The sequence below is a fragment of the Phragmites australis genome, chromosome 5 (genome assembly GCF_958298935.1).
Source record: "Phragmites australis chromosome 5, lpPhrAust1.1, whole genome shotgun sequence".
In the NCBI taxonomy this organism is placed as follows: domain Eukaryota; kingdom Viridiplantae; phylum Streptophyta; class Magnoliopsida; order Poales; family Poaceae; genus Phragmites; species Phragmites australis.
The window spans coordinates 35,024,749-35,042,669 of NC_084925.1; the positions used below are offsets into that span (position 1 = coordinate 35,024,749).

Below are 17,921 nucleotides of genomic sequence, written 5' to 3' on the forward strand. Positions count from 1 at the left end.
CACCGTGTACTCTTGATGTTTGCAAGAGCGGTATGTAAGTTGTAATTTGTGAGAGGATCAGTGTTCTTCACTATACAGCCGTCTGGTTAGGGGGAGGGAGACAGGTCTGGGTAAGTTTTTATAAATAATTATAATTGATTAATTAACAAGTATTCACAAAGGGCATTTGGTCTAGTGGTATGATTCTCGCTTTGGGTGCGAGAGGTCCCGAGTTCGATTCTCGGAATGCCCCTTTATAATCCATTTTCTTTTTCCTTTTCCAGCAGATGAGCCATAACTAAACTTTGTCTTGAATAAGTAGTCGTCCACTGATACTCAAATCAAGGATGCAAAAATCGTTTGTCGCAACAAAAAGGATGCAAATATTCGTCTATCATATTCTTATTTCTTTTGCTAATTTGACACGCAATTAAGATCAATCTAGATGTCAAAACAGAAAACATTTTCGCAAAGAATCACAAAAATAATGCTGCATTGCTGCTAAACAGAAGTGCTAACCTACGAGTTTTTCCTTATCAGCTGAGTTTGACTTATCAGCACATAAAGAAAAGGAGAGAGAAACTAGAACGCCCTGCAGCTTCATTGGTCTAATATGCTAGCGTTGGCGCCAAGGGAGCTGCTGCTCGGCTGGTTCGTCTGCTGCGGGCCGCTGGCCGCACCACTCGGCTGCACCGTCTCTCCCGCCGGCGCGTTGCACACATCGGCCTGCACTTTCCTCCCGGGGGCCACCGCAGCCTGGCCGGCGTTCCCCGTCTTGGGAGGACACGGCCTGCGCGCGCCGTACGGGGACGGACGTGGCGCCGCCTGGCGTGCCCGCTTCACAAAGGGGCCAGGGCCTCCTTCGAACGGGTGGGGCGTCGGGTGGTGGTGCTGTGGCGCGGGCGGGCGTCCTTTGGAAGTGGAACATGCGGGGCGCCGGTTGGCGGTGTTGCATCGCGGACGTGGACGCGGGTAAGGCATCTTTTTTGAAGACGAGGATTCCCCATTTTGAAGATGCGGGCGGGGCTTCTTGAAATGGGATCGGAGCCGGCGGGCGGTTCTCCAGCACGTCCGGCAGTAGGTCGCCTCTAGCCACTAGGAACTCCGCGGCGAGGCGACCGGCTGCCATCAGGGTCACTTCCTTCTCTCGTGGGGTCATCTGCTGCGTCGGTAGGCCAGCTGACGTCAGGGGCGGTAGGGCTGGCCTCTCCCGTTGCAGAAGCCATCTCCATTGTCGTTGCTGTACCAATACGACGGTGGTAGCAAAAATGATCTTATTAGATTATAATTATGATTTTAATAATTAATAATAATATAGTTATTGAGACTAACATATTTATTAAGAATATAATTTAGTAGGTCTTATGAATACAATACATCAAGAAGCCATCATAATCGGGACAAAATTTGATTGAATTGAAAAAAAATTAGGAAGATTTGCTCTACCGAAATGTCCGGTGCAAAGAGTTTGTACTCACCGGAGTATTGTTTTTATAGGCTGATAGTCTCACCGGATAGTCCGATGAATAGAACACGAGACCACCAGAGTATTTCTGACAAAGGGAAGAAGGTTGAGGAACTTACCGGATAGTCCGGTGATCTACACTGAGTAACACCGAAGTATTTTCTGCAGAGAATAATGTAAGCACAAAAGACTGAAGATCAACCCATCGGATGGTTCGGTGTTTGATTTGTGCACACCAGAGTATAACACCGAAGCATTTCTTGCAGAGACAACTGCAAGTGTTAAAGAGTGAAGAATAACTCACCGAAAGGTCCGGTACTCTGAGAATGAATACGCCAGAGCATTTTACACAGAGATGTTGCAAAAGCTCGAATGGCTTAAGATAACTCACCGGAAGGTCCGGCGATAGATTTAAAGGCACATCGAAGTGTCTGATGTTCACAGAGGTATTGAGTGGGAGTTCCAACGACTAGTTTTTGAGGTTGTACTCACCGGATGATCCGGTGTTAGTACTACTATTATCAACGGATCATCTGATATTAACAGATTTTCTATGTCATTGGCAAAACGACTAGTTAACGGATTTGAGGCTATAAATACTCCTTCACCCAGTCATTTAAAGGTGTGATATGCTATTGGAGTCTAAATGAAGCTCATACACACTTGAGAAGATATACAAGACACCAAAGTATTTAAAGTGATCATCCATGACAATTAAGCATAAGATTAGAGAGTGTTTAGTGTTTATAGGCATAGAGTGAGTTGTAGCTAGGTGGTGCAGCTTGAAGAAGGAATCAAGAAGTGATCCTAGCTTATACCGAGTGGTACATCGATGCATTGAGTCTTAGTGGTTTGCCGGTATCTTGGGCCTTGGTGGCTTAAGCTTGTTGACCCTCTGATTTAGTATGAAGCGACGGCAAAACACGTGTAGGGGGACACGAAGACTCTTGCCTTGGTGGCTCAAGCTCCGAAGTGATCACGACAGCAAGTGATTAGAAGAGAGAGCTAGTGATGAGAACTTATCTTGGTGGCTCATCCGGCTTGAGACCTTGCCTTGGTGGCTCAAGAGTCATGATCGGGTGCTAACCAGGAGCATATCCTCGGTGAAGCTCCAACGTGGACTAAATGTGGTATTCATATCATCGATACCACGGGATAAAAATATCTTATACTGAGTTTGTCTCTCTACCTTAGTTACATTTCCGCATTTACATATTTGCAATTTACCTTGCTAGAGTAGATTGCAATCATCTTAAATGGTAGAGTAAACACACTAAATAAATCTATAACATATTTAGATAGAAATTGAGATAGATTTATCTTATGAAATTTTTAAAATCAATTTACTTTTGAGTTTCTAAATATCCTAATTCACCCCTAAAACGTTACTATTCCTTAAGGTGGTAACAGCGTCCAGACTACATCGGTCTTAGATCGGCCCACTAAACTTCAGTAGTAGAAGGCCGGAAGACGAACGCTGCACGATCGAACTTGAACGCGAGGGTGAGCATGGAGGGAACTTGAACGCGAGGTGAGCATGGAGCGTGCTGCCGAGTTAAAGGGCGCGGAAGGACGAGCACGCGTCGGATTTGGATTGATGCCCTGTGTAGTAAGACTGTAAGAGCAAGTGTCGAATTGTTTTCCGAAATTGGCCAATCCTCGCTAACTCGGACACGGGAAGCAAAGTGGCCCAGCCTCTATCTATTTTGAGAATATTATGGCCCATCCAAAAATTCGGATCTGTCACTTTTAAGTGTTTGGGCCGTCTCATAAAGAAGTAGCCCAAAGGAAGACTCCTGCGCAATGAGCCTGTGAACTTTCAGTCTTCGGAGGATAAAGAAATGATCTCCGAGGATACGCCCATTTGGGGATATGCCATATCCTCACAAATCCACAAAAGAAATAGATAATGCAAGCTTCAGAAATGCAAACATGTTTCAACACGATTACTGAAGCGAAAAATCGTATCAATGTTCTGATTTTATGTAAGATGCTAGTGGCAGATCAATTTCGCAGGTTGATACCCAGGAGTGCTAAAAAATATGTACAAGGTCGCAACATTCAATAGTACCCAAGGAGTGCTAAAAAAATATGTACAAGGATGCAACATTCAATAATACCCAAGGAGTGCTAAAAAAGCATGTACATTGACAGAAAACAGAATGACCAATGTATGCATTCTATCTCCCACAAGGTTCATGGTGGTGCAAGTTCTTGTTAAAACATATATCATGGATTATCTTTACCAATTAAAACATAAAAAGCATGCATGGTGTGGGTGCCTTTTCTCCCCAAAATAGAATGCTCCGGGTGCCCAAAGCTTTACCGGACCTGATACTCTACGTACCTTCTTCCCGGTATCTTTTCCGGAAGCCACATCCAACACCAGGGCTGCTTTGGTGTCTCCAGACCAGCTTGCTTTGTTTTTCCTTCCCATATGTTGCAAATGAAAGTTTCTGCAAAAGATTTTCCAGAGTTACATGGTTGCGTCCTAAACACTAGCATAAAAAAACATCAGCCCATGTAGTTTGTAACTTTGTGTATACATACCTGTCTCGCTCTCTTGTCCATAGGAGTCCATGTTGCCTCGATAGATGGCACTGTGCTCTTTTCATAATTCATACTTGGTTGTGCCTTGAAATCCTTTCGCACCCTATGGCTCTGTGCTTTAGTTCCTTCTCTGCCTTTCCCATACATATGAGCCCCATTTGAAGGGTTCTGGCCCCTCAAAGGAGTGTCTATATTTTTTTGATATCTGAAAGATTCAATAGGACCATACCTGTGAGCCCCATTTGAAGGGCTCTGGTCCCTCGAAGGAGTGTCTATATTTCTTTGATATCTGAAAGATTCAATAGGAGGAGCACTCAGAATTTTAGATGAGCCATCTCTCATTCTTGAATTTGACAATGTTGCTGAAGCATTGCATCTAGATCTCTCCTGGTGTGCTCTTCTCTTTTCATTCATTTGTCTAAGATAATCAATTTCCCAGCCTGAATCTTGTGACGTTGCATGACAGCCAAAATCCTGCTTCAGAAAAGCAAGCAAACTTGCTGGATTCTGTATCATTTCCTCTCTTGGTTCATGATATCTGCTGCCCAGATCGTTTCTGCAAGAACTTGTGGCGAAATCCCCATGTAAATGACCCTGCCATGTTTGATTTGTACCGCAAGAAACATCCCAGTTACCAGGGTCGTTATTGATCTCAAATGCGGATGGAAATGTTGGATGACTGTAAGTTCTGCAGAATGATGGTCTGCTAGTGGGAAAGGAGCTTTTGGTTAGTTGTTTAGCTCCTAATTCAGATTGACAAGAAAGATTGCATGTATTCACCATACTGCTACTCCTTTCATTGTATGTTCTTAAATTTGGAGTCAACCCATTGATGAAATCATCATTAATCATCCGATTCCCAGTGATTGCACTCAGATCATGATTTCTTGGCTGATAAAAGACGCCTTCACTCCCCATATTCAAACTTTGATTGACCATAGAGCCTTCTGGGAGCTCAGGCATTGTCTCCACGTGAGAGAATTCCCTCAACTTAGGCGGTGAGAATACCTTGTCACGTTCTACATAATCACCACACAATTGATTAAGAGGATTAGGGCAGATGGGATCATTTATTGTTACTGAAAAGTCTTGCATGGCACGCCTTTTCTTTTTCCTTGGGGACTGCAACAATGCACTACTGATATCTGAATCTATAGAAGAACATTCAGTCATTACGGACCTTGATTCACCTAGCTCACCAAATTTGCACAAAGCACTGAAGAGAGAAATGCTCTGTGGGGGCAAATGAAACTTTTCAACAGCCTGAGCACGTTGCTCATGTGACCAACCGAGGAAATCCACAATACTGCCAGAAGAAAGTATCATGTGCGCAGACAGAGGATTAATTGAAGGGAATGCCGTGAGAAAGGATTCAGCCAGGCTTTCTGATTCAGATATATCTGGAGAAGGAGCTTGATTTATCCTAGTCGCATTCCTGATGCAATTGAGAACGATTTGATCTGTTGATTTGGGCGTTTGTGAGAAGAATAGCTGCAAGTTCATGTCCAGGCTAGCAGCTGAAGCATATAGAGAATCAGATGCCTCCATTACAACAGAAAGGAAGTGGTTTTCACCCTCGAAGGCCTGCAAAAGTAGAACAGACAAACCATTCTGTTACATATATCAAACATAACACAAATAAAAAAAGACAAACAAGTGTATTAGGGAGTTCTATTCAGGAAAATAAAGGACTTCAACAGGAGTGAAAGCAATTACCATTATGCAGCCACTGAAAGAGAAGCTAAGTGGCATCAGAATGTTGGTAGCAACATCCTTTATTAATTCACTGGACCCGAAGGTTCTGGTATCATACCATAGTAAACAAACTGCAGCGCTAAGTATTAGGTCCACAGGAAGATCAACATCTCTCTCTACAACCTGTACTCCTCTTTTCTCCAAAGCTAGTATCTGCTGATAAGATGATCTTCGGGAGAATAGCATATTCTTTCCATGATTTCCAGTATTTACAACAATCACCACCTCTGGGCCAGACAATATTCCTGACTTGGTGCTGTCATTTTTCACACTGAGAGGTAAGTCACTAGCAGATTGGTTGTTTTGGGGGGCTTGCATCACATTGGCAGATACAGAAGAAGTAGAGCTACTCTTCTCAACTGCAGGCACAAAATTTTGTGAATTGACTATGGTTATTTGGTTCAGAGTATCCGACTGATCAGCTGCAGGCACAAAGTTATGTGAATCAACAATATTCTTTTTGTCCAGATTTCCCTGATTGTGAAGTTGACCATCTATATGAACTTTTTTTAATGAATCAGCAGTGGGATGTTTGCTCAGCTTTTCCTGCAGATGTTGCAGTTGATTCGTTGCTGGTATAAAGTGTAATGAATCAACAATACGCATTTTGTTCATCTTCTCCTGCAAGTCTTTCTGAAGTGTATGCAAAGCAGCATCCTGCAAATAATCAGGACAAACGCTTAGGCTCTTCCGTGTTAACGGAAACATTTGCTGCCCCATTAGCCATTGGCGGCCTCCACAGTGTGGACCCTCAAAATGGGTTCTGAACAATTCAAAATGCCAATGGATACCACTTACATTATCCAACATGTAAAATCCATGTTCATCAGAACTATGAATCATGGATAACAATTTTTATTAGTAAGCTGATCCTACAGATTTGCATATTCCCTGTTGCACATTTGAACAAATTTTGGTGAATGATGTGTAGAAACAACAAAAGTTAATAGGTTGCAGTTATCTCCATCTCTGGTCTAGGAATTTATGGAGCTTCTAGAGAAACAGAGATACTCCAAACTCATATGTAATCGACATGTTTTATCACAAAAAAAAAAGCTTGAATGGATAATAGATGTTGTGGGAACTGTTGGAGAGCGTTGCTCGACGGGAAGGCGAGGCCCGTTCAGCCTCGTCACCCCGGAGCTCGGTAGATGGGATCGAGAGGATGGGATGAAATAACCAATTCAATTATTGCTTGCCTCTTATTCATCTCTTGCGTTGCTCTTTAAAGGAGAGCCGGACACCATAACAAACTCTTGATTCTCAGAAACTAACTAAGACCTGCCTAACAACTCAAACTTATTTGTATAACTAATTTGAAGTTATCTAATGGCAAGCAACTCGATAAGGCTAATCTCATATACTAACCCCTTTTGTTGCGACGTACATACGTTTGGCCCCACATAACATCTCCCCCCCCCCCCTCGACTGGTAGCTCGTCCTCGAGCTGAAAAGCAGGATAGGTGCGCTTGAGGCATTTCGACGTCTTCCCATGACGCAGCAGAATCTGGCTCCTCGAGCCATTTAATCAGCACTTGGCGCACACCTCTGCCAAGGTGCTCCTTCAAAGCCTTCTCCGGAGTAGGCAGCACAGAGCCATTGTGAGTCGGAGGCAGCGGCGATAGAGCGATCGGCGGTGTGCCTACAAATTTCTTCATGAGCCCAACGTGAAACACATTGTGAAGGCGACTCCCCTGCGGCAGGTCCAGTCGAAAAGCGGTCTCGTTGATGATGACGCTAACCTGATATGGACCATAGAACCTCGGCCGAAGCTTCCCTTTTGTTTCTTGCTGGAGAGACGTTGGCGAACGGTGACGGAGCTGGAGCCAAACCCGATCGCCCACGGTGAAGGTCTGCTCCCTGTGGAGTCTATCATAGGCTTTCTTTGCAAAGGACTGAGCCTGCTCCAGTCAGTACCGCACCTCCGTAAGGAATTCATCTCGCTCTTCCATGGTCTGAACTACTGCCAGCACCCGACATTCCCCCGCTTCATACAAGCGTATAGAAGGCGGATCACACCCATACACCACACGGAATGGAGTGTCTCAGAGAGCAATGTGAAAGAAGGTGTTGTAGACAAACTCGGCCCAAGGCAGCCATCGAACCCAATTGTGTGGATGGTCGCTCGTGAAGCAACGAAGATACATCGTGATGACCTTATTGACCGCCTCCAATTGCCCGTCAGACTGCGGCTGGAAGGCAATGCTCATATTTAACTTGGTTCCCATGGTGCAGAACAGGGACTGCCAGAATGTCGATGTGAACACGGATCTCTGTCGGAGACAATAGAGACCGGCAGTCTGTGCAGACGAACAATTTCAGAGAAGAACACGGTAGCCATTGATTCCGCCGAGTAAGGGTGCGTGAGAGGAATAAAATGTGCATATTTTGAGAATCTGTCCACAACTGTGAGAATCATCGATTTTTCCTCCCACCTTTGGCAGTCCTTCGATGAAATCGAGCGTAATGTCTGTCCGGACTTCCGACAGCACAGGAAGAGGAAGCAGAAGACCGATGGGGTGGAGATGACCCATCTTGTGGCGCTGGAACGTGACACATCCCTTGACATGCTCCTAAACTACTAACCGAGCATTTAGCATGTGAAAGTCCTGACGAAACCTGTGCAATGTTTTCTGGATTCCTTCGTGGCCTTCCTCGTGAGCTGCAGTGATCAGCATGGGAAGCAAGGGCGAGGACAGCGGCACATACACCCTGCGGTTGTAGGTGATCAGGCCATCCTTAAACTCCCAGGGCAACCCCAGTGCACCGGATGAAATCTACTCCCGCAGCGCAGCTATGGCCGGATTCCTGACTGCTACCGATTTGAGTCCTGTCAGGATGTTGAAGCTCGGCGCAGAGATTGCCCACAGGGCAGAAGTATCATCGTCGCGGCGAGAGAGTGTGTTGATCGCTTGATTGAGACGCCTTGACTTGTACTCGACTGTGAAATCAAATCCTAGTAACTTGCTAACCCAATGGCGTTGCGGGATTGTTGCCAAGCACTGATCGAGCAAGAATTTTAGACTATAATGGTCGTCTTGACAACGAATTGACGCCCCCATAGGTATGGCCACCAATGGCGGACTGCCTAGACCAAACCAATGAGTTCGCGTTCGTAAGCCGCCAGTGCGCGTCTTGGTGCTATGGAGCAAATGAAATATGCGATTGGCCCACCGTCTTAGTGGAGCATTGCGCCGAACCTCGTCCCAGATGCGTCGCACTCAACCATGAATGGTTGCGAGAAGTCCGACAAGGACAGTACAGGCGCCGTAGTGAGGACGATTTTGAGTGCTTGGAATGCCTCATCTGCCTGAGACCCCCAGCTGAAACTATCCTTCTTGAGTAGTTGAGTCAATGGTCCTGGGATCGCTCCAAAATCCTTGATGAATTTCCTGCAGTAGCCTGCGAGCCCGAGGAAACCACGAAGGGCACACAGAGACTTTGGTGTTGGCTGCCGACCACTGACTGCACCTTGCTTGCATCCATTAAAAGCCCTTCTGCCAAGATCTTGTGCTCGAGATATGTGACCGAAGGCTCGCCAAAAGAGCATTTTGAATGCTTGACGAAGAGTTGGTGGGCGTGCAAGGTGCTGAGAACAGCACGAACATGGCGCAGATGATCTGACCATGACGAGCTATAAATCAAAATGTCGTTGAAGAACACGAGGACAATCTAACGAAGAAATGGTCGCAACACATCATTCATTAGCGCCTGAAATGTTGCGGGGGTGTTGGACAACCCCAATGGCATGACCAAGAACTCATAGAGTCCCTCGTGGGAGCGGAACATTGTTTCGCCACGTCGTTCGGGTGCATGCGCACCTGATGGTACCCCGAACGCAAGTCGAGCTTGGTGAAGATGATGGTGCCATGCAATTCGTCGAGGAACTCATCGACTACCGGGATGGGGAAGGTGTCCTTCACTATGCGCTCATTGAGGGCTTAATAGTCCACGCACAGGTGCCAGGACCCATTTGTCTTCTTCACCAATAGCACCGGTGAGGAAAAAGCCGATGTGCTACACCGGATCAGACCTTGGGCTTCCATAGTGTGGCATTGCCACTCCAACTCATTCTTTTGAAGGGTGGGGTAGCGATAGGGGGGCGCGGCTACTGAATCTGTCCCTGGACGCAAGTGGATGTGGTGGTCTTGTGACCTGACCGGCGGCAACCCCTTGGGCTCAGCGAAGACATCTTGGAAGTCGTTGAGGAGTGTATCGAGGAGATCACGGCCCATGTAGGAGCACAGATGTGGACTTGCTAATCCGGGAACGCCTTGCCAGAGAACTCGGCGATCCTTGTGCCAGAAGGACACGATCAGCCGGTCAAAGTCCCACAAAATTGACCCCAGTGTGGCCAACCATTGTGTGCCGAGCACCATCTCATATCCACCCAAGGGATGACGTAGAAATCCACCACAAAATGCTCCGTGTCGATGGCGAAATACGAGTGTCGAAACACACCGGCACAGGGAACCTACTCGTTGTCCGCCACCGTGACGAAGAGATTGCTCCGTACTCGGAATTGCATCCTGGACTGAGTCGCCGCAGACTCAGAGACGAAGTTGTGCATCGAGCCCGAGTCGAAGAGGGCGGTCACCATAGCTGCGCCAATATGGTAGTGCACTTGCATCGTCTCTCCAGTTCTAATGCCCGTGATAGCGTAAAGAGAAATCCGCGGCGCATCTGTGTCAGTCTTGGTTGCCGAATCCGCGCCTTCGTCGTCGTCCATCATCTTGAGGAGGAAGAGACGTTTGCAGGGGCGATTGTGGCCACAGGTGTAACGCTCATCGCAGTTGAAGAAGAGGCCCAGGCGGTGTCGTTCCTCGAGCCCTTCCGGTGTAAGGCGCTTGATTGTGCGCCCAGCCACCGTGACAGTCCAGGTTGTCGCAGTGCTCGCACCCGTCGTGGTCGTCGGCGTTGTTGTCGTTGTGGTTGGGGCGACCGATGGCGGGGTCAGCAGGAGTGGTGGCGCGGACCTGAGTGATGACGAGCGGGGTGCACGAGATGCCGTGGCCACTGCCTGTTCTCAGTGTTCAAGCAAGCGTGCCAAGTTCATGGCGATTTCCAAGGTTTGCGGCGCTTGCATCTGAACATCGAGGCTCGTAGGTTCTTGGAGGCTCACGGTGAAGAGCTAGACCTGTTGACTCTCGGTTAGAGGCCCCGCTCGAGGGAGGAGTGTCAGGAATCGCTCCTGTAAGTCGGCCACCGTGCCAGTCCGGTGGCACGCCGCCAGTTCGCCGAGAGGATTCGAGCATAGTGGAGGACCAAAGCGTAGATTGACGAGCTCGGCGAAGCGTGGCCACGACGGGGTTCCTTCTTCGCGTTCGACGCGCATATACCATTGTTGGGCGACGTCGGTGAGGTGGAAAGCTGCAAGCCAAACATTTTCCTCCTCGATGGTGTGCTGGCCGCGGAAGTAATGTTCACAGCTGTTGAGATAAGGCAGCGAGTCGCCTTGGCCATCGAACTTGGGAAAGTCGAGCTTATGGAAGCGTGTTTGGCCCATGGGACCGTCACACGCTCGCTGGAGGTAATCACTGCTACGGCCAGCGGGAACAATCTCGCGTTGATCGCGTTCGAGCTGGCTGATGGCTAGGTTGTGCGCGCGTTGCTGTTGATCGATGTCGCGAAGTTGGCCTTCCAGGGACTCCGGGCAATCAAGCTTAGTGAGGATGGCCTGCATGAGCACCTGGGTCGCATCCTTGTCGCCGCTAGAGCCGGCATTGTTGGCCGGCATGTTGGCGGTGAGAGGAGGACAGCCTGAGTCTGATACCAGATGTTGTGGGAACTGTTGGAGAGCATCGACGGGAAGGTGAGGCCCGTTCAGCCTTGTCACCCCGGAGCTCGATAGATGGGATCGAGAGGATGGGATGAAATAACCAATTCAATTATTACTTGCCTCTTATTCATCTCTTGCGCTGCTCTTTAAAGGAGAGCCAGACACCATAAAAACTCTTGATTCTCAGAAACTAAGACCTGTCTAACAACTCAAACTTATCTGCTTAACTAATTCGAAATTATCTAATGGCAAGCGACTTGATAAGGCTAATCTCTGATACTAACCCCTTCTGTTGCGATGTACATACGTTTGGCCCCACATAACATAGAGATACTTAACCAACCACTAATAGAACCAGACCCACGTTTCATATAAAAATGCTTGTATGTTTATAGAGCAAACAGCTATAAATTATGAACAGCATGACCAAAATAGATATGAAGATTGAATAAGTGAAAGTGCAAAAAAGTGATTGATAATCACCAATGTGGATTTCAAATCCTGGTCTGTGTGGTTGTCCTCAAAAAGACAAACTGGAAAGTCTTCACCATCCACTTTGACATACAAGAAATGCAATGGTGGCAAACCATCTAATTTGGGAGCCAGAGATAACAAGGTAGATGATTTATTTGGACCTCCATATTCCAGTATGATGCCAAACTCACTGAAAGGGAATGAAGCTGGAATGTTCCTGCAAGATGAAAAAAAAAAGGAATGATATAATATTTAACAACAGACACGCTAAAATCATAAAGCGCGCCAAAAAAAACATTGTTCACAAAATGACAACAAACTTTTACTCTTAAAGTTGTGTTTTCGTATTTTCTACACATGGGCATATATGTGATTTCTAAGATGTTACACCATGCAATATCGACACGTGCATCAAAATTTTCGAAGCCCCAAAGTGTTTTGTGATTTCAATTAATCATCAGTAAGAAAAAAAAATGTTACACGATGACCCAATGAGTTAGCAGACAAACTACTTACAAAAAATAGGATTCTAGGCTTGTAGTCTGTCAAGTAGTAAGAAACAAAAGTCGACTGACAAACAAACATGAACAGTTGATGTAATCCATACACTTTTGCTCACCAAAATGAATTTCAAATTTGGCCTTGAGATTCCCATACATTTAAATATGATGTGAAGCATTCACCTAGTTTGAAATTATAACCATTCTGTTATAGTTTCATGTGACGTTGTCACTTAGTAGTCTCATAATAGACTGACTTATTTTAACATCTTGAAAACAAACAGAAAAAAAAATAGGAGCTGGAGTAGTCAATAAGAACATGCGTACTGCAATACTGCACCGAGAGCTGATTGCATCCTGCCAGAAAATAGACAATATTGGACTAATCACTAGTACATATAATAATTGGAGATTTTTTTGCGAAGAATTGGTGAAATTATTTCACCAGTCATAATCATATCACTTAAGATCCTACCAACACTACGTCTTTGGGATCCTTCAATGGAAACATATATTTTTTATACATCTTTTATTATATACGAATAATGGCATAGCATGCTTAAGGACGCATCGATATGAAAAATTCTCATGAAGATTAAGTGGATAACGGCATGAACAAAAAAATGCTTCTAAAATTAATTTGATTTGTAGTAAGAAAACTGAAAAGGCAAGGAAATGTAGCATATAATTGGCATGAATGCAGCGTAATTCAATTCCTGTGGACTTACTTGTTATCTAGCAGAATGCAGTCTGATTTCCATACTTCTTCCAGCACCCAAGTTTTAGAGTTTGTCTTGCTCACAGGATCTGAATAAGTTGCAGAAGGGTATTTTCCTAGCTCAACAGATGTCATCTTCATTGAAGTTAGCTTTTGACCCAATGGCAGCCAGAAAGCTCTATCAGCAACTATAAGGATCTTTTGGCCGATTTGGGTATTCGATCTCAGGATTGTCTCAATGTCAGACAATGTCGGATGAGACTCAAACAGTTGATTGTCAGCTTTCAACCGTGCTTCACCAATGCAACATTGAATGTTTCTTAACCTCTCAGGAATATTTTCAAAGCTTCCAGTCAAATTGCCTATGTACAGGTGGGCAGCATGCAGACCAAAGAAACATAGGTAATATGCAACCTGCTTCAATGCATACAGTACAATAAGCTCCATCTTATCTTCGTTTTTACAGTGATTATACAAGCCATCTGAACCTTCTGCAGTTATCAGTTCAAGAAGCTCCTGTTTCGAAACACTTAAACCTTGCCCATCTGAGAAAGAATGTCTGAAATGTACACTTTCTCGCAAAGCAGATGTATAGCTTCGATGGATGTCTTTGATCAGGCCTCGGATAAAATCTGAGAGGCTGACAGGATGAATTTCTATGAGTTTATCAACTTTAGGTCTGGTTGAAAAAGGAACTGCTTGCTGTTTTGAAGAGGGGATGTCTAAAGTAGTAACATTCTTGTTATTTCTTACTTTATTAGTACCGTTCCTGGCATTCAAGTAGAAGTTTAGACCATTGGATTGTGACACTGACTCAAACAAGGAAGAAGATGCCTTTTCTGAACTCAATTCCTTCCTGTGGCTATGACCTCTACTATCACTTTCTTGCCTGTGCTTCTGAATCATTTCCAAATTAGCAGGTGGATCACGATATATAGGCGCAGATACATAAATCTCATTCTGTTTGTCCTCATGCTGAAGCTTTGCACTTCTCTGAAAATCCTTCAGAAAATCAATGCCAAGCGCTGATGTCTGCTGACAACTAATTTGCAGCTCAGAACTTAAACTACAAGGTGCTACCTCCTCAACCTTGCTCGCATAAGTAGAGCAGATCTCCCGGTTGCATGGCCCTTCTGATATAAGATGCCAATCCAGATAAATTCCATCTGCTGCGGATAGAGGAAGTGGCTTCAGAGAGCATAGTACTTCTTCAATAGGAGGGAGCATAGATCTCATTGCTTTATCATCAGTTAGAATAGGCGTAGGTAGTGATCTGAATGTATCATCAACTAAAGCCAACTCAGAGCTAACCACTGATTCATAGAAACGTCTTGCTGGATCAAAGTCATCTTTGAATATTTCATCAGATGTCTTCATCACAGCTTTCTCTGACTGAACAAGCATCTTGAAGACATCATCGGAAGGAAAATCAATGATCTCTACCTCCTCCAAAAGAATTGAGCAAGGCAAGTCTGAACAGATCCCATCAGGCTTGAGAGGGTATAATGCTGTCTTTTTCTCAAGTAGAATATTATCATTGATCCTCACAAGATCCATTTCTGCTACAGCCTTCGCTGTTATTGGTTTATCTGCTTGATAGTCCACGTGTGGGGCATCTTTGCAAACAAAGGCTAAGATGTCCATATCACGTGATCTCAAGAACTCAGTTGAGTCAAATGCTGGATGATGAACTTGTGCTCCATCAGTTAAGTGTTCGACAACATTAAGAAAAATATTGAATATGGCTGCCTTAGTTGGACACTCATCAAGCTCCCAAGAGTTCCTACTAACTTCCAGCTGAGGTATTATTACACCATGATCTAGTCCCGCAATTTCCAAGCAGTAATCATCTCTTGCATAAGAACAGTCCTCATCATAGTCATGTTTTACAGGGATTTTTTCTACTTGATAAATTGGCTCTGCAAGTTCAGCTGGATATGTTATTGTTGTCTCAGTGTCAATATCAATGAAATCCTGTGAGAAATTAAACAGAAGTTTGGAGTCTATGAGACATTGTGAAAAATAAAATGGTACAAATGCAATGCTTTGAATTCAAAAATCACAATCAGCAGGTGATTGGATAGCTATATACATTTTTGACTCACTTGCATGTTTCCATCTGAAATTCTAATTGGATAGCTATAATAGATTGTTACAAATACAGATTGGTGACACGAAGGATGCAAATTGTTTACTTTTGAAACCACAGACATAAAAAGTAGGACTTAAGAGGGAACCCTGTTTACTTCTGAAATCACGGACACGAGACTAAGGAGGGAACCCTACATTATATTATCATGCATGTATCATGGGTGATGTATTATGTGCACACTAATATTATAAGTGTAACAACATACAGTATAAAAATGGAAGTACCACAAGGTCCACAAGCATCAAATTTTATTTGAAGACAGTAGGTCTTAGTGATTTTAATTAACATGCGACATGCCAAGAGCTTGTGGATCTAAGCACAATATTTTCATCCATTTCTCACAGCTAAAGTGCATCTCCAAACATAAATGTGGATTGCAGAGTAGTAAATTGCTAAAAAGTTAGATGGTACGATGTAGAGTACCAGATGAATTTTCACATCTGGGACATCAAACGATAAGGTGACACCACCATCCAGCTCTTCACCATCAAACGATGCAATTTTTCTCTGCAAAACCTTTTACACCACGAAACAACAGAGTTTGAGCCAGAGTAGGAAACTACATAACAGTATAGGCGATATCACTGAAATGCATCTTACCGGCAGGAGATCGACCTCTACAGCCTCAAACCTGAACTCGTTCAACAGCTCCCATCGCTAACGCCACATTGTGCAGAAATTACACATAAATCTCCTATGAAACCATCACAGCATAAAACAAGCAGAAACTTCGATCACCTTCGTAACTGTGGAGGCCTCCGAACTGGATCCCTCTTCCTTCTCACCGTTCTCGCGGCTGATCTCGTCCAATCCCTTGAATAAACACACAATTTTCAGAAATGCTCCACGGAAAGCCCAAAAGTGCACGGAATCCAAACATAAAGCTTCACTTGCCTTGGGGATGTTGCAAGCAACAGGATCCATCGAGCTAAAACCCTTGCCATTCTTGCCCCTGTCGTAGAGGTAATCATCCAAGCCCTGCGAGAAAACCCCGAGTAGTTGCGATTCACAAGTGCCACATAATTCCACACACAGAAGCATGGAATTGACAAAAACCACACAAATCACTGGTTCATCACCAATCCGAGCTGCCCACACGACTGAGAACGAGAACCCCGAAATGTGCGGCGGGCTCACCTCGCCCACGGCGGGGATATCCGGCACATGCAGGGGCCACGGTATGACGGCGGCGAGGAACTCGGAGAGCGCGGAGGCGACAGGGAGCGAGTCGAGATCATCGCCCGCGACGCTCGCGGCGGGGAGGAAGTCGGCGGGAAAGGGGAAGGGAGCGGGGAGGTGGGGATCGGGAGGAAGGGTCGGGACGGGGAGGGAAGGGAAGTGCAAGGACGCTAGGGCTAGCGCTTGGTCGGAGGAGGCGGTCGCCGACGGTGACGGCGCGAAGTAGTCGGTGGCGAGGAAGCGGGTCCGCATGGTGACGGCGCGAAGTGGCGGAGAACTGAAGGGGTTTTGGTTTCGAGCGACAGGATATTTGAAGGATTTAGGCTGTTGAACAAGGTGACTTCGAGGATTCAAAATTCGAATACCAGGTTTATATCTGGAACACGTTTGTAATAGGCCGAACTGCTACGGTTATTGTGGTCTGAACTGCTAGGTACCTAATACTTATATTTTTTCTGCTAAGTAATGTACCGTCGATATAAATGATATAACGATAATGTACAAAAGCTTTTATACATACTTCAAATGTAAAGAACTTACGTTATAAGACTAATATTTTAGGCTCCTTTATCAAGGGATAGCTAGTTGTGTCATAATAACTACTGGAGTTTTCTAACAAATGGAGTGAAGGAGACATGATAGATTATTGTATAATGTTTTCTACGTCTTGAACCTCACATTATTCGTATTTAGCTAATGGTGCAATAGTATTGCTCCTTAATTACCTAATTGCTCAAAGTTCAAGTTCTCCATAATCTGGGCATACAAGATATTAGCAACAAAACTAGATGACAGATTTCTATAGTATTTTCCAATTCCTTCAAATGACAAGTATGCTCTGTCATTATTAAGCACTCCTAATAATCAAACAGCTTCCCTAAAAGGTGGGCACCCTCCACACACAATCATTATCCACACACTTTGCATGATACTTGTCGGAGGGTGAACTCCTATCGCAGGGATCCCGAGAGACCCCTTTTTAGAGATTCGGCCGGGGGGATGATCCTGAACGAGCTTGTTTTAGGAAATAAGCGGGAAACAGAAATAAATGCAGTGGCTGGTGGGAGATGATCATCCTAGTGCGAGAAAGATGGGTGCACCAGGGTTTAGACAGGTTCGGGCCGCACGGGGGCGTAACACCCTACTCCTGTGTGAGTGCTATATCTATCCTTGAAGGGAATTCTTCAAGGATGTATCTGGTTACAAGAGAGAGCCACTTACTGAGAGCTTGAGGCTCTCGTGTTCTAGCTTGGCTTGAGCTGGTTCGAGCGTCTGCGTCCTCTTTCTTTTTCTTCTTACCGTCTCTCTTTTTACATGTTCTCCATCCTTTCCTTTTATAGGCGCGCTGACCTCGACATATCCTGAATGGG

At 45.2% G+C, this 17,921-nt stretch overlaps 1 protein-coding gene and 1 non-coding gene across 2 annotated transcripts; one reads left to right on the forward strand and one right to left on the reverse strand.

The window, feature by feature from the left end:
* The first annotated feature begins 160 nt into the window (after positions 1-160).
* TRNAP-UGG (transfer RNA proline (anticodon UGG)) lies at positions 161-232 on the forward strand. The gene has a single exon. It is a non-coding gene; the product is annotated as a tRNA-Pro (tRNA).
* Positions 233-3,394: 3,162 nt separating this feature from the next.
* On the reverse strand, positions 3,395-16,842 carry LOC133919408 (protein SHORTAGE IN CHIASMATA 1 homolog). The gene is made up of 10 exons (XM_062363791.1): positions 16,510-16,842; positions 16,267-16,350; positions 16,111-16,185; positions 15,973-16,029; positions 15,796-15,888; positions 13,231-15,194; positions 12,012-12,219; positions 5,711-6,406; positions 3,995-5,578; positions 3,395-3,900 (listed from the first exon to the last, which is right to left on the reverse strand). The coding sequence occupies exons 1-10, from the start codon at positions 16,801-16,803 to the stop codon at positions 3,784-3,786; spliced, it is 5,172 nt and encodes a 1,723-aa protein (XP_062219775.1). The 5' UTR covers positions 16,804-16,842; the 3' UTR covers positions 3,395-3,783.
* Between the last annotated feature and the right edge of the window lie 1,079 nt (positions 16,843-17,921).